Source organism: Eleutherodactylus coqui, chromosome 8 (genome assembly GCF_035609145.1).
Source record: "Eleutherodactylus coqui strain aEleCoq1 chromosome 8, aEleCoq1.hap1, whole genome shotgun sequence".
NCBI classification, from domain to species: Eukaryota; Metazoa; Chordata; class Amphibia; order Anura; family Eleutherodactylidae; genus Eleutherodactylus; species Eleutherodactylus coqui.
In genome coordinates, this window is record NC_089844.1 from 146,190,843 (window position 1) to 146,207,845 (window position 17,003).

A 17,003-nucleotide genomic window follows, 5' to 3' on the forward strand; every position below is an offset into this window, starting at 1 on the left:
TGATAAAAGGAATGGGCGGACTACAATACCCAGGCAGGTGATCAAAATTGGGATTATTTCGTTTAGGAAAAAGACGTCTGAGGGGCGACCTAATAACTATGTATAATATATCAGGGGACAATACAGAGATCTCTCCTATCATCTGTTTATACCCAGGACTGTGACTGTAGCAAGGGGGCATCCTCTGCATCTAGAGAAAAGAAGGTTTCTATACTGACATAGACGCGGGTTCTTTACTGTAAGAGCAGTGAGACTATGAAACTCTCTGCCTGACGATGTGGTGATGGGAACTCACTAAAAGAGTACAAGAAGAGCCTGGATGCCTTTCTAGAGTGTTACAATATTACATGTTATAATCACTTGTTACTTCAGAAGGCTCGGTGATCCATGGATTATTCTGATTGCGAGATTGGAGTGGGAAATGGCATTAAAAATACCCACTGCGCCCTCACCACTGCCACTCACTGCTGTTTTGGTCTTCTGTTATTAATTGCTGCAGCAGTCACATGGGTTGCTTACCCACATGACCGCTGCAGCCAACAGCAGGTTCCAGGAATAGGTAAGCCGTGGTGACAGGGCACCATGACAGAAATGATAAAATCATTCCTGCTTACAGCCACCACTAGAGGGAGCTCACTGCATACAGCGTCATAAAGCAGTAATAGAAGTCAATGGACTGCTATATAATTTTATATGCATTCAACTTCCCCTAGTAGCAACTGATGAAAAAATGCACTAAACACTAAAAAAGTGTCCATTATATACCCCTTGTGGGGGAATAATCCAGAATATCTGAGAAGCCAGATCCTATGAATGCCAGGTTAAAAGGATTTTACAGTGTGTGTATTCTGCTTCTTCTGACTGTAAAATGCTGCATTACATGCCTTATAAAGTATCATAGTATCATAATTGTTAATTTTAGGTGCAGGAGAGACTCCTCCTGGTCCACCCAAGTGACCCTCCAGTCGTCCGGCCTAATGATGCACAGCAGTGGATTGCTATCTGCTTCAGTGCAATGCAGCATTTACCAGTTGCAGGAGGCTGATAATCTCCCGGGATGCTCAGGATTCCGCTGCAGGCATTTCTCGCAATGTGCTGATGGGAGAAGAAGAGATGGAAGGAAACTTAGAATAAACTATGGCTAGTAGGCTGTGATATAGTAAGACACTGTAACGCCACAGCCAATAGAGGCTGGCATAGGAGCCAGGGATGCACAATCCATCTGCAGAGCAATTAGTCTGTCTTTTATCCTCTCAGCATCCAGTGGCATTGAGCTCCTCTCTTCTCCGGCAGCACATTGCATCCCTGATGGAGTTGGAGGGGTTTATTTTGGAGTCAGTCCCCCAGCAGTACCCCCTGTGAGTGTGTCAGAGGAGGGCTGGCTGCTCCAGTCAGTGCACAGATCCCTGCATTGCCTGGACACTTGGCTCAGGCTACCCGTCTGCTGGAGAAAAGACGCAGAGATGCTAAACCTTCCTGATCTGGGCACTCACCTGAGTCCACACCAGAGCCTGGACGGAGCCAGCTGTCTCTTGGGGTGAACCCTGCCCCCCCCCCTCCCAATCAAGATCCGGGGACATTCCCAGCAGGTAAGTCCCTATGACATATGGCACTATTGGGCATATTCGCGGGCACCAATTTCTTGTCTCACTGGCATATACATATATAACCATTAATCTCTTCTGCGCTCAAGCTGCTGGCACCCTACTTTTAACAGCTTAATTCGCCTTTAGTGGAAGACGTCACAGTCATGCCAGGCAGGTGCCCATATGCACTGCAGCTGTTGCACCCACCAGTAACTGGCACAACATACAGCTTATCGCCTATTGTGGCTGGTAGTTGGAAGCTACAGAATGTGCAGCACCAGGGGAACACTAACGGGATCCGATGGTTATTTTCTAGTACGTAGGATGGAGTAGCGTTGGCTATGATGACAATGAGTCAGGACAGCAGGGTTGAGTTTGTTAGATGCAGCAGAGCTGATTTAGTCATCAGGCACAATGTATCCATTGTCATTGGGTTTGTAAAGAATTGCAGGTGAAGCTACTGCATTATCTCAGAGTGATTGTAAGGTAGTGAATTAGGTAATTCGGCTCTGCTACATCTAGGCAAGGCTTAATATACATTCATTAGATAGAAAAATTGCGCCGCGAGCCTCCATTCTGCTTCACTGCAGCTACAGTGTAGATGACAGGTGCACAGCCAGGGGGATTAGGATCCCATTGGGAGTCTCGGGATCTGTTTCTTCAGGTCTCCTAATGGGCAGGCAAGTAACATAATTTGTTTTTAGGTCCCGGATTGAGAAAACATTGATTGGTGCAGTCACCCTGTTCCGAGGTTAAAGGGACACTAACCCTAAAGGCAGCTTATAATAGTGCAGCAGCATTGTAATGAGATAAACTAATCATGGAGGAGAGGGAGTTTTATGGACTTACTAGCAATTATCCCATTGCAAATGGCTGATAACAGAGGACAATAGTTTAATCCAACTGCATATAACTTGAAGCTTCTGAGCTCCAATGAAAAGTCTCTAACAGGGCCTCACCCATAGTATGGTGTCTTCGCATGTGGCAGAAAGGGTTTTGGGGCAAGGGTCCGACTCTGTACCCCTATAACTACGTCCCTGGCACAGCAAATAATAGTACCCTCTGAAGAGTTATTGGGGTGGTGGTACTGTAAAGCACAATAAATGGCCCGCCAAGGAGGTGTTGTTTTATAATGAGGCCCTATTCGTGTCCAAAGGCATCAGTAGCAGAATGCAGGTGTTATTTATGGCAGCCTGTATTCTGTCATTGCCAATGCTGATCTTCCATCATGCCAGTCTGTCTGCAGGGCACTGAGGGTATAGAGCTGCTGTACACAAAGCCTGGGTACTGTTTGTGGTGCCTGCTGGGCAAATACAGTCCAAAACCACCAGTTCCTGAAGACAGACAGACACATGACAGACAGACGGACAGAGAGTCACACATCACATTTTCCTTTTGTAGATCATACTAATTCTTAGACGGTAAATCTGCCAGCTGTTTGTCTTTCCTTTTTTCTGCTCCCCCTGTCATTGTAAATTAGGTCATTCATATATATGTGCAAATCCATGCAACACTACAGACAGAGAGCAATGAACACTAACGGGAAATGGAAATTCCTCTATTCTCTAGTAATACGGTATATACATTATCCGTAACTTGTCATTGTTTCTGACCCAGATATACAAAAACATCCATAAGATACAACTATACTGCAGGTCCTAGAACCCACCCACACCTACATGAGGGGCCGTATTAGAGTAGTCATATTCTTGTACATAGGAGGTAGTATTATAGTAGTTATATTCTTGTACATAGGAGGCAGTATTATACTAGTTATATTCTTGTACATAGGAGGCAGTATTATAGTAGTTATATTCTTGTACATAGGGGGCAGTATTATAGTAGTTATATTCTTGTATGTAGGGGGCAGTATTATACCAGTTATATTCTTGTACATGGGAGCAGTATTATAGTAGTTATATTCTTGTACATAGGGGCAGTATTATAGTAGTTATATTCTTGTACATAGGGGGCAGTATTATAGTAGTTATATTCTTGTACATAGGAGGCAGTATTATAGTAGTTATATTCTTGTACATAGGGGGCAGTATTATAGTAGTTATATTCTTGTACATAGTGGGCAGTATTATAGTAGTTATATTCTTGTACATAGTGGGCAGTATTATAGTAGTTATATTCTTGTACATAGGGGACAGTATTATAGTAGTTATATTCTTGTACATGGGGCAGTATTATAGTAGTTATATTCTTGTACATAGGGGGCAGTATTATAGTAGTTATATTCTTGTACATAGGGGGCAGTATTATAGTAGTTATATTCTTGTACATAGGGAGCAGTATTATAGTAGTTATATTCTTGTACATAGGGGACAGTATTATAGTAGTTATATTCTTGTACATAGGAGGCAGTCTTATAGTAGTTATATTTTTGTACATAGGGGGCAGTATTATAGTAGTTATATTCTTGTACATAGGGGGCAGTATTATAGTAGTTATATTCGTGTACATAGTGGGCAGTATTATAGTAGTTATATTATTGTACATAGGAGCAGTATTATAGTAATTATATCCTTGTATATAGGAGTGAGTATTATAGCAGTTATATTCTTGTACATAGGGGGCAGTATTATAGTAGTTATATTCTTGTACATAGGAGCAGTATTATAGTAGTTATATTCTTGTACATAGGGGGCAGTATTATAGTAGTTATATTCTTGTACATAGGAGAAGTATTATAGTAATTATATTCTTGTATATAGGAGGGAGTATTATAGCAGTTATATTCTTGTACATAGGGGGCAGTATTATAGTAGTTATATTCTTGTACATAGGAGCAGTATTATAGTAGTTATATTCTTGTACATAGGAGAAGTATTATAGTAATTATATTCTTGTATATAGGAGGGAGTATTATAGCAGTTATATTCTTGTACATAGGGGGCAGTATTATAGTAGTTATATTCTTGTACATAGGAGCAGTATTATAGTAGTTATATCCTTGTACATAGGAGGCAGTATTATAGCAGTTATATTCTTGTACATAGGGGGCAGTATTATAGTAGTTATATTCTTGTACATAGGAGCAGTATTATAGTAGTTATATTCTTGTACATAGGAGCAATATTATAGTAGTTTTATTCTTGTACATAGGGGCAGTATTATAGTAGTTATATTCTTGTACATAAAGGGCAGTATTATAGTAGTTATATTCTTGTACATAGGGGCAGTATTATAGTAGTTATATTCTTGTACATAGGGGCAGTATTATAGTAGTTATATTCTTGTACATAGGAGGCAGTATTATAGTAGTTATATTCTTGTACATAGGGGCAGTATTATAGTAGTTATATTCTTGTACATAGGAGCAGTATTATAGTAGTTATATTCTTGTACATAGAGGGCAGTATTATAGTAGTTATATTCTTGTATATAGGGGCCGTATTATAGTAGTTGTATTCTTGTACATAGGGGGCAGTATTATAGTAGTTATATTCTTGTACATAGGAGCAGTATTATAGTAGTTATATTCTTGTACATAAGAGGCAGTTTTATAGTAGTTATATTCTTGTACATAGGAGCAGTATTATAGTAGTTATATTCTTGTACATAGGGGGCAGTATTATAGTAGTTATATTCTTGTACATAGGAGCAGTATTATAGTAGTTATATTCTTGTACATAGAGGTAGATGCATCTGCAGTAATATGGGAATATTTAGTCTTCAAGACAACAAAGTTCTGTGTGAACCTAACAGTAAGTTTGATCATCAAATTCTGACACCAATCTAAATTCAGAGTGTGACACTGCATCCTGCTGACTGTCAGAGCAGAGAAAAATAGCTTTAAACTGAATAAGCAATGTGGTTGTCAGTTGGGAGAAACCAGCAGAATCCTGCTGTGTGTGGCCAGATGTAAGCAGAAATAGCAAGTCATTGTCCCATTTTACTCTTTATAATCTCAATAATAACGCAATCTCTCCCTTCGCTATATACCTATGGACACAGTGGACCCTTTCAATTGGCTCTCCATGTTCTAATAAGTTTATATACAGCACAGTGATTTTCCAACACAGAGGATGTGAGCGTAGAAGGTCAATCATACCAAAGCACCACCGACATTGAGCTGCTGAGCCCTGTAAACATTGGTTAAGTCCAACACAACAGAAGCCAGATTGAAATGTAATATTTTTCTTTTTTTTAATTTTCCATTTTTCTTACACTAAATGCAAAGTTGTCCTTCTTTTACAATATATCATGTTACATTTTTTCAGGTTTTTTATAGTGCTTTAGAAGTCTTTACATTTAAAGAAGTGGCGACTACCTCAGCTGTCTCACAGTCTTCTCCATTATGCCAAGAAGGCTGTCAAAGAGGGGTTATAGATATGTAATAGTTTGTGATACACAGAATCATCTGGAGGGCCCAGGCTCTAATATACTAATGGGCCCCAAAGTTGCGGTAGAAGACAACCCCATTTGGAACTGATTTTGGAGTTTGTCACTTGCCTCTTAGGTCTATAACTTATTAGATCTCATTGATGATATGTATAGATGGAAGACCCTCAGAATTATTTCCTCTGGTGGCCCAAGGAACCCTGGTCTGACTCTGGTTTGGATATAATTACATTTCATTCATTTGTTGTTTTTTTTAATGTATTTGACCTATTTCCTGCTCTATTCCAGATAGAAGAGCCATGCTGTGAAGAATGTCTAACTTCGCCAAAATTAGTCCTGTGCCGACTGGTTCTCCAACACTCAACCACGCTTTGCCAGGTCCAAAGCAAGGAACGATCAGTAAACAGACCCCACAAGGAATAACAATTCAGTTAACAAAAGTTCACAGTGAAGACAACTGGGAGGACTTGGAAGAAAGTGAACTCATCTTCGCTTTGGATCAGGATGAAGAAGAAGCAGCGGCCTCCACCTTAGCAGGTAGAACTTTTTCTCCAGGGTATGGGAAATTAAAAGAACAAGATGGGACCGTTATTAACGAGCTAGCCCTGGCCGCTTATGAATGTGCTGGTGATGTTCTTCTGTCCAGTGATACCCAAAAACATAGCAGCCCCCTCATGCCAAGTTCACCCACATCCAAACCTCTTATCAACCTGGTGAAGTCTGTCTCCACCGAAATCGATGTCAAAGACCCCACTCTTCATAAACCTCATCCCTTTGTCAACTTGGTCAAGTCCATTTCAACTGAGATCTCCAGACTGGAGCCAGAAGTAACACAGTCCAAGTCAGACTCTAAACTGAATGTTCATCTTTGGAGACAGATAACACAACCTAAGGGCAAAAATGGAGACTCCAGGACCGCTCCGTCCTCCCCAAGCACATCACCTTCTGAAAGCAAAGGAATGTTCTTTAACGTGCAAGACGTGGAAGCCAAGTTAGAAGACACCAAAAGGAGGTTGTCGGAAGCTATGCAAGAACCATTAAGCATGCTCAGTAAGATTATAGGTGAGGAGACCACAAGCCCAAACACCAAATGCAGAACTATGTCCCCTTTGTTCTTCAGCCAGGAATCCCCATCAAGTCAGTTAAAAGATCAAGGTCTTTTTGAAGGAAAGAACACATTTACCAACTATGAAAATTTAGAAGAAGGAGAAATCATGGACTTTGCAGATCCTGCTGAAGCTATGCACAGAGAGGCACCAAAGAACCATTGCAAATATAAGATCTGCTCCTATGGGGACATGATCCAGGTAGTAGAACTAACCAACGAGGATCCAGAAGATCAAGGCTTACCCCCAGCCATGGATGATCGCCAATCTCCATCCCATAGCAATGACGTGCCATGCAGTATGCTGGTCTGTGTAGCCATCCTAGCATATAACTTCTTCATCTGGCCGCTTCCTGCCTACATCTCGGGGCTGTTCATGGGCATTGCTAGTGGATTTATTTTAGGATTTTTTCTAGTATTATTATTAGTGCCCAAGAGTTCCTGTTCCATAAGACACAAGCGTTACCTTCAGGAATGTTCAACGCTTCCATTAACCATGCATAACCTCCAGGAACCAAATCTGCTCCAGGTAAGCTACCTGCTTGTACTTACAGGGATATTGCATTTTTAGTTTTTATTGTGGTGGCCATTTTAACAAGAGTGATAACAGGAAGTGCAAGTTGTCATTATAGCATCTTGGTACCTCATTGGGATCTTTGACAAATCTGGGATGCAATACTATGGGAGTAATGGGGCTGGTCTTATTGAAGTGGTAGTGTAGTTGGCACTGTTAGGGGAAATTGTGGCTCTCAGTCATATGGGGCAAGATGTTATTACTGTTTTTGCATTCTCGGGGTGGCCTAATGGCTAGCTCTGTTATGCAGGAAGTGTGACTGGCTTTATTTGGGGACACTGTAGCTGTCTGTGTAATGGGGTACCCTGTTTTAGTCTGAAAGTGTGGCTATCACTGTTATAGGGGCACTGGAGTTGGCAATGTTGTGGGACAATGTGGCTGTCACTAATATGGGGACATAATGACTGGCTTTGTTATGGGGGGGGCAATGTGTTTAGTAATGTTAAAGGGTTTTGTTATTATGGAGGGGCAGCCAATTTGCAATCGTATAGGGCAACATGGTTGCTACTGTTTTTGGGACTCTGTGGTGAGACCTATTTTGCTACCACGTTTACTAGCTCTGTTATGGAGGTGACCGACTATATTTGGGAGCACTATGGGTATCACTGATACGGTCCAGCTTTGAGTACTCTGTCTGGTCCTATTATCATGGCACTGTTATCATCTAATATAGTTTGCAGTATTATGGGGCACTGGGGGTATCACTGTTATTGGTGCACTATGTCTGGTACTATTATATTGGTGCTGTGCCTTGCATTATGGGAGCATTGGGCATATATTATCCCCTTAGTGATGGTCTATACGCCTTCTTACTGACCTCACTTATGCGCTTTAATTTTGTACATACATCTTTTTAAGGTGGTAGCTTGCTTGACTACTGACAGCCAGACTCCTGCTCTAAGTACCAGGAATGGAGAACCTTAGATTCTGCAAGTTTAACCCCTTACATGCCACAATCAATAACAAGCGCAGCATGCAAGCAAATGACAGGTGGAGAGGGCTTCTCTTGTGCCATTGGCACGCTGCAATGCGATCTCAAGGTACCAATAGGTTCCCATGGCAGCCAGAGGCCTGTCAAAGGCTTCCATATCTGCCATGTAACAGCTTATTAGACCTCTTGCAGAGTCTAATAGACTGATGTCATAGGCATAGTAGAATGCACTGCATAGGTAATGCAGTGTACATAGGGGTTGTACTATAGTAGTTATATTCTTGTACTATCTTAGTAAACAAATGATGGCATTTTCAAGTCCCCTTGAAGGACTAAAAAAATTGTGTCAAAAAAGTTAGTTTCAAAAAAATTAATTTTTGAAATACACATTTTCCCCCAAGAAACCTTTTTAAATGGATGAAATGCCCCCTAGAAATGATAAAAAGCAACATAATTGGTATTGCCGCATTTGTAACGACCCAACAAGGAAAATATTTTGTTATTTAGCTTGGATGGTAAACAACGTAAAAGTCATTTAAAAGCTTCATGCTAGGATTACTATTTTCTTTCATATGCCTCCTGAAAAATCGCAATAAAAAGCAATCCAAAAGTACGTAACTACTCGTGTACCCCAAAATAGTGGCAATAAAAACTGCGAGTCTTCCTGCAAAAAACAAGACCTCGCGCAGCTCTGTTGCTGGACAAATAAAACACAATATGGGTCTAAGGCCTCATGTCCACGGGCAAAATATGATTTAAGATCCGCAGCGGATCTCCCGCATGCGGATCCGCATCCCATAGGGATGCATTGACCACCTGCGGGTAGATAAATACCCGCGGATGGTCAATAAAAGGGATTTTTTAAAAAATGGAGCACGAAAAAATCTGGACCATGTTCCATTTTCGTGCGGGTCTCCCGCGGGCTTCTATTGAAGCCTATGGAAGCCGTCCGGATCCGCGGGAGACCTAAAATAGGAATTTAAAAGTATTTACCCATCCGGAGCGGACCGGGAAGGTCTTCTCTTCCTCACGGCTGGATCTTTCTTGCTTCGGCTCGGCGGATGTGCCCGGCGCATGCGCGCGGCACGTCGACGACGTGCCGGCGACGTGCTGCCGGCGTGACGAATTCATCCGCCGGCCGAAAAAGAAGATCCGGCCGTGAGGAACAGCAGACCTTCCCCGCCCGCTACGGATAGGTAAATTCTTTTAAATTCTTATTTTCAGCCCTCATGTCCGCGGGTCAGGAGGGACCCGCTACGGATTCTACATGTAGAATCCGTAGCGGGCCTGATTTTCCCCGTGGACATGAGGCCTAAGGCTGCATTCCCACGAACGTATATCGGCTGGGTTTTCACGCCAAGCCGATATACGTCGTCCTCATCTACAGGGGGGGAGGGTGGAAGAGCCAGGAGCAGGAACTGAGCTTCCGCCCCCTCTCTGCCTCCTCTCCGCCCCTCTGCACTATTTGCAATGGGGAGAGGCGGGATGGGGATGGGGATGGGGCTAATTCCCGGAATTTAGCCCCGCCCCTGTCCCGCCTCCTTTCATTGCGAATAGTGCAGAGGGGCGGAGAGGAGGCAGAGAGGGGGCGGAAGCTCAGTTCCTGCTCCTGGCTCTTCCATCCTCCCCCCCTGCAGATGAGGACGACGTATATCGGCTCGGCGTGAAAACCGAGCCGATATACGGTCGTGTGAATGCAGCCTTAGAATGTGATGATGCAGTCAATTGTTTTTCTTTAAAAATATTTTATTATTATGCTAAATAGTAAAAAATTAAAAAAAATCTCTATAAATTTGGTCTGCCGTGATCATGTTATGTTTACCGAATTGTCCCTCTCACACTAGTGTTTTTTTATTGCGTACAATATGCGCATAAAAAAGAACGCGGCATAATAAATGCTGTACCCACGTAATTAGATTGCGGATGTGCGGCGTTCATACGCAACGTTGCTAAGTGACAGAGAGTGAAATTAGAAAAAAAAAAGAGTTCAACTGTGCATGCCAGCGTGTGTGAGATACGCTGTTCTGCGCAGTGCAAAATCACTGGCTTACACAGCGGTAAAACGCTGCATCACAAACGCAGTGTTTTACGCCTGGCCCTTAGAGCTTATTCACAGGAGCGCATTCGCACGCACATTGTGCGGAGAATAGAACCAATTGTTTTCAATGGGTTCCTTCCTACTCCCACTTTTACACGCTTTTCGCATTGGCAAAAAAACAAACGTGGCATGCTAAGATACCATAGGAGTCTATGGGGGGGTGCAACCGATCCCCACGCAATTGCACAATGAACTGTGCAATTCTGCGGGCAAATCAATAATACCGAGGACTAATTAAGCTGAACAGCCTTTTCAATCACGACGAGGGTGTGTCCGGCGCCGATGTTAACGGCATCCTACAGCGTAGAAAGTACAGTTAAAAGCGTTGATGCGCAGCCTTCAATGCGCAAAAAGTTGTGCTATCGCGAGCGTATCTCTACCAATGCTTATAGGAAGAAGTCCTTGAGTATATAACACATCCCACATAAAAAAGAACCCATATATGACTATGTCAACAGGTTATGGCTCTTCCAAAGCGACAGTGAAAATTACTTGGTTCTTAAGGCCTCCTTTACACGGGCATATTTGCGCAATATGCAGGATATAGAACCCATTCATTTCAGTGGGTTCGCTCACATGCGCGCATTTTTCCTGCACATTTTGTTTGCGCCTCAAAAAAACAAAACGCAGCATGCTTTATTTTCCTGCAGACTTGCGCACCCAAAGTCCCTATAGAAGTCAATGGGGGGGGGGGGGGCAAAATATGCTATGAGATGCTTGAAACATTGTGTTATTACACAGAAAAAAGGACACATCTGGGATTAATTAGACTGATTAAAAAGCAATGTTCAGTCTGCAAACAGGCAGCGCTGAGCCGCATGCAGATACGTATACGCTCGTGCGAAAGTCGCCTCAGGCACAGACTAGGCGATCAATAAGGGGTTATAGGAGCATGTTCACATGACGCGAGCAGCTTCCAGCTGTCGTTTCGCAGTGCAGGTTCGCCGTTTTATAGTACATGACGTCCTATTGTTCTCTTTTCACTCCAGGATGGTCTTGGTAAGAGCTGATGGGGCCTCAGGGCACATGAAGGATTCCCTGGCACCGAGTAATTCCAGGCATGACTGCGCACTTTCCATCACTTCACACGCTTTCTCAGAAATGTAATTTAGCAGTGAATAGCAGCGGCAGCGTGAGGAGCGGGGGCTGCCATTGTGGGCACTGCAGATAACACTTGCTAGGTGATATCCTCAGCCAGCAGCCAATGTTCCCAATACTGATTCACAGCGACTCGTAGACTCTAAGACATTAACAAACGCAGAAGGAAAGACAAGAAGAAGCAGCTGGCAAGAAAAAAAATGGCTAAATCAGATTTTATGTCACTTTCAGGATCTCTGCTTGCTGAAGTTGAATAGACATTGAGAGGTTCATTATATGTAGAGGTTTGATATACAGTGAAGCCACCTGCACATGGCTGTATTTGTATTGTGTAATCCGGAGTGGGCATCCTTCTCCGGATTCCGCAGCAAATACCGCCCATAGACGTACTATGGAAAATCGCTTTTCCATGTCCATGAGCGGAAACCAATTGCGATTTTCCGATCACGGAGGGAAAATTGCAGCACGTCCTATTCTAGCGTAATCGCCTAGCAATGGCGCAGCATTTTCTGTACCATGCATGTGCGCCGGCCGGCACATCCAGAAAAGGAGACTGCGGACAGGTACGTAGGGGTCACCGGCCGGGTGCAGGGTCCAATTCCACTACGGGATCCCGCATGCGGAGGCCGACCCGGCTGTGTGCATTTGGCCTAAGGATTCTTGGACATAAACGCCTCCTTTATCAAAAGTGCCTGAAGGAAAGTTTGTTCTTGTTACCCACAGCAACCAATCACAGCGCAGATGGCATTTCTAAAGCTGTAGTGTTAAAATGAAAGCTGCGCTGTGATTGGTTGCTCTGGCAACGAACACAGTTTCTCCTTTAGGGTGCATTCACACAAACTATATTCACGTGCGGGTTCTGTGCGATGTGCACAATACTCACACCAATATGAAATCCATTCTTTTGACTGGATTTATTCACCTGAGCAACAGGTTCTATTTTTGGGCGTTCCCGCGGGAGGAATCGCCGTTGTTTCCTATGAGGCCCTGAAATAAATTGCATGGCATTCGCATGCATCTGAGTGCGATGTAATTTTTCCCATAAAAGTCTATGGGAAACACTTGAAATCCTTTCGCAATACACGATTTTACAAAAGTGACGCAATGTGATTTTTTCAATTCGCTCTCTACCGTATGAATGCAGCCTGACAGAAAGACTGGCCTTGTTGCCCATAGCAACCAATCTGAGCTCAGCTTTGATTTCTGAAACTGCTGTGGTAAAATAAAAGCTGCACTCTGATTGGTTGCTATGAACACCAAGGACAGTTGTACTGTTAGACAGTCTTGATAAATGAGGCCCAAACGGGGACATTTTATAAGCCCAGCATTTGTGACGCGGGCTTAGTATGATTTCCCATGATGCACTTAATATAGGAAGAGGTATATTGAGTGCATCCCGACAGTTCCGTGTACCTTCTCAGAAATGTACACCAGGTCCGCACACTTTCTGGTGTAAATAATACATAAAGCTGTTTTCCAAGGTGGCCACACCCCCTCATGAAAGCCCCGCCCACTTCTTGAAAAAGTTCCAAAGCTGGCACAGACAGTTAAAAAGTGGCATAAAACTTTTCATAAATGCGCCCCAATGTGTCCAAGGTACAGTACCCCTGTGATATGTTATCATGAGGTCCATATAAAATCGAAGACATATGACGGCACAGAATGCGCTGTAGATTTCTCTGAGGGCCATATTACAAATCTTCACAACACAGACTCTTAATACAGCCATGTTCCCCAGGCCAAGAAAGCTATACACCTGTGTGAACAGGACTCGGTTAGAACGGGAATGAATGTAAACCAGAAAGTAACCATTCACTGACAGAGAACTGAAGGCCTCATGTCCACGGGGAAAATCAGGCCCGCCGCGGATTCTTCATGCAGAATCCCACAGCGGGTCCCTCCTTTCCTGCAGACATGAGGCCTAAAAAGATTTACTTACCTGTCCGGACGCTGCAGATCTTCCCTCCGTCGCGGCCGGATCTTCTTTCTTCGGCCCGGCGGATGTGCTTGGCAAATCAGAGCAGGAATTCAGCTGCGGGTGTGCCGCGGGGGATGCGGAGAGATTCCATAGGCTTCAATAGAAGCTGTCCCCGCGGGAGCCCCGCACTAAAATGGAGCATGCTGCGGGTGTTTTTCTGCACACGCAATCCGCGGCTCAAGGGAAAATGACATCCGCAGGTATTTAATTAACGGATGACGCGTGTGGGTGACCTGCTGCGGATCTGTCTCCGTGGACATGAGGCCTAAAAGCTGCAAGAAATTGAAATGCAAAGTATACTAGAAAGTTTCATAAATGTCTGTTCAGGGGGCGGCCAATGACTGGGAACGCCACAGATGTCTAGATTGAATGGGCTGCCCACTTTTGGTCCAAATAGCGATCGTTCAGTCGTTCTCATTCACTTATACAGCGCATCTGCGTAGTTGCGGCATTCTAAAGCTTGGTTCACACGGGGCGGAATGTCCACAGCGGGACCGCACGGAAATTCTGTGAGTGGCTTATTCCACCATGGCCATCTCTTCCCTATAGAGAGGAGAGAGCTGCCAGCGGAAACGGTGATACAATTGACATGCCACGGATTTGAATTTCATGCGGCATGTCAGTTTCAGCGCGGCTTGGCCACAGCGGACTGTCCATAGCACGTGGACGAGATTTTTGCAAATCTCGTCCACTTTCTTGCTTAGTCTGGGGTTTAAGATTGCAGGCGGAATCTCTGTGCGGAAAGTCCACTGCAATTCCACCCCGTGTGAGCCCAGCCTAAGGGCTTATTCACACGTCTGTATATCGGCCAGGCTTTCACGCCCGGACGATATATACGGTGTCTCTTTCTGCAGGGGGAGGAGGTGGGCCGGGAGCAGTGCACTGAGCTCCCGCCCCCTTTCCGCCCTTCACCACTATTTGCAATGGGAGGGCGTGGGATGGGGTGGAACTTAGCTCTGCCCCTGGCCCGCCCCTCCCATTGTAAACAGTGGTGGGGGGCAGAAAAGGGGCGGAAGCTCAGTGCACTGCTCCCGGCCCACCTCCTCCCCCTGCAGAAAGAGACACCGTATATTGGCCGGGCGTGAAAACCCGTCCGATATACGGACGTGTGAATAAGCCCTAACACTGCGTGTAAAGTGTAAGTGAATGTGCTGCCGATTCCCGTTGAACTGAATGTACCGCTGATTCAGCTGCCCAGTAAAGATTATTGTTGTTTAGGAGATTTCATGCTCGCACTCTTAACCCGTTAGTGACCAGCCTATTGTTGGCCTTAAGGATGAAGCTTTTTCATTGTTGCATTGCAAGAGCCATAACTCATTGAAATAGCTGTATGAGTTCTTGTTTTTGTTTTTTTGGGACAAGTTGTAGATTTCTAATGGCACCACTCATATACTGTGTTGTATAGCGTTTACTAATTATTTCGGGGGGATAGATGGAACCTCCCCCCTCTACCCCCACTCCACCACCGAAATTCAACCAATGTTTTTGGCTTATGTTTTTTGCAGCGTTCACCATTCAGTAAAAATAACATGCCAATTTTTTATTTGGATCGGCATGATTACTACATTACCATGTTTATCAAGATTTTTTTTAAATTTTAGACTTCTTTTGTACAATAAGTACAATAAGTGCAAAAACTTCCGCAATATGCTAGTCAGGTGACACTGATCCTGGAATTAGAAAGTCCTAGAATTAACCCCCGTACTGATTCTTAAATCCAGAATATCTGCTCATAAATATGTACCCTGAGCTAGATTCTTAGAAATGAGATTGCAAATTAGGGCTCATGTCCACGACCGTGTTTTCACCGCATATCACGCATGTGTTGTACGGGTGCGTGGAACACGAGGAATGGAGTCAATGAAAATCAATGGACTTTCATTGATCCATGCACACCGGTGTGTGGACACTGCGTATTGATATGCAAGGGAAATAAATCACAGCATGCTCTATTTCTCTGCGTACGTAGGGAGAGCTCTATTCAGATGTTGCCCCAAAGGGTTAGGAACAAACCTAAAGATTGCTTTTATTATGCATGCTAGTTTTAGAAAAAATATGGTTGGGGGAACCACCCCGTTACAGTATTCTGAGCGCTTAACTGCGGCCGTAGAGAGACTAACGTATCCATCTCATCTCATTCAACAATTTGGCTCACCTTTCTCTTCTTTTTTCTTTGATGCAAGTATACTTGGATGTACTCCTGGAAAAGTGATTAATACCGCCCCCTTCCTCTTACTGAGGGAAAAGGGAACAAAATAATATTATGGTAAAAGCTGCTCTGACTTTTGTTTGACCTTGAAACGTGTTCATATTAATAAAATGACTGTGTGTGTATGTATATATATATATAGTTACATTTTTATGCTATTTTTTGTTACATATTAAGAAAATTTAAGAAAAACAAAATTTAAAAAAGTAAAAGCTCTGTATCACAGCATTCTAAGACCCATAGCATTATTATTTTTCCGGCATCGGATCTATGTGAGATCATGTTTTTTGCCGGAAGAGTTGTAGTTTTTATTTGTACCAGTTTGGGGCACATGTACCTTTTTTACGACGTTCACCACGCGCAATAAATAACTAAATATTCATTGTCTGGGTCATTAACAATGCAACAATGCCTATTATATTTTGCTTTTTTTAAATTTTGGGGGGTATTTTATACATTTAAAAAGTTTTTGGGGGGGGGGAATTTAATTTTTGTTCTTAAATTGGAATTTTTTTCTTTCAAGAACACTTTTTGACCTTTTTATTCTTTTTTTTTAGTCCCTATTGCTGGGATAATACACAGTTTTAGTTATGTAATACATTCTACTAAGCCTATGACAGCAGCCTATTTGACTCAGCAGGAGGCAGGGCTTAAGATAAGCTGAGTTACATGGCAGGCATGGAGGCCTTTGACGGGCCTAGGAAAAGATGATAGCTAAAGCGGAGGGAGGAATGAGAGTAAATGATACTCCGGAGGGTAAAAGAAGGAGAGGTGATACCTGGGGGAGAGATTGTACCTGGGAATGAGATGACATTTGGGAGGATATTATTGCTGGGGAGGTGGGGCAATACTTCTATGGTAGTTATGCTGGGGGTGGGGGTGCTTAAATCCTGCACTAAGCGTCATTTAACTAAAGGTCAGTCCTGCTTACAGGGCTCTTCCAACTCTTATAAAGGATGGCAAGGCGGTGAAAGGTGGGATACAAGCACTGGGCTCTTCTTTGGTGCAGCTTTACTACTCTAAGTGATCACACTGCTATGTTGGGTCTTTATGCAATATAAAGATCAGGTATTC

General features: G+C 43.4%; 1 protein-coding gene across 1 annotated transcript in view; it reads left to right on the forward strand.

The window, feature by feature from the left end:
* The first annotated feature begins 1,189 nt into the window (after positions 1-1,189).
* The window catches only part of LOC136576968 (testis-expressed protein 2-like), a 65,060-nt gene continuing 49,246 nt past the window's right edge, over positions 1,190-17,003 (forward strand). Inside the window, exons 1-2 of the mRNA XM_066576641.1 lie at positions 1,190-1,589; positions 6,225-7,570. Coding sequence (XP_066432738.1) covers positions 6,248-7,570 — 1,323 coding nt within the window. The 5' untranslated portion in view covers positions 1,190-1,589; positions 6,225-6,247. The remainder of the gene's footprint in view (positions 1,590-6,224; positions 7,571-17,003) is intronic.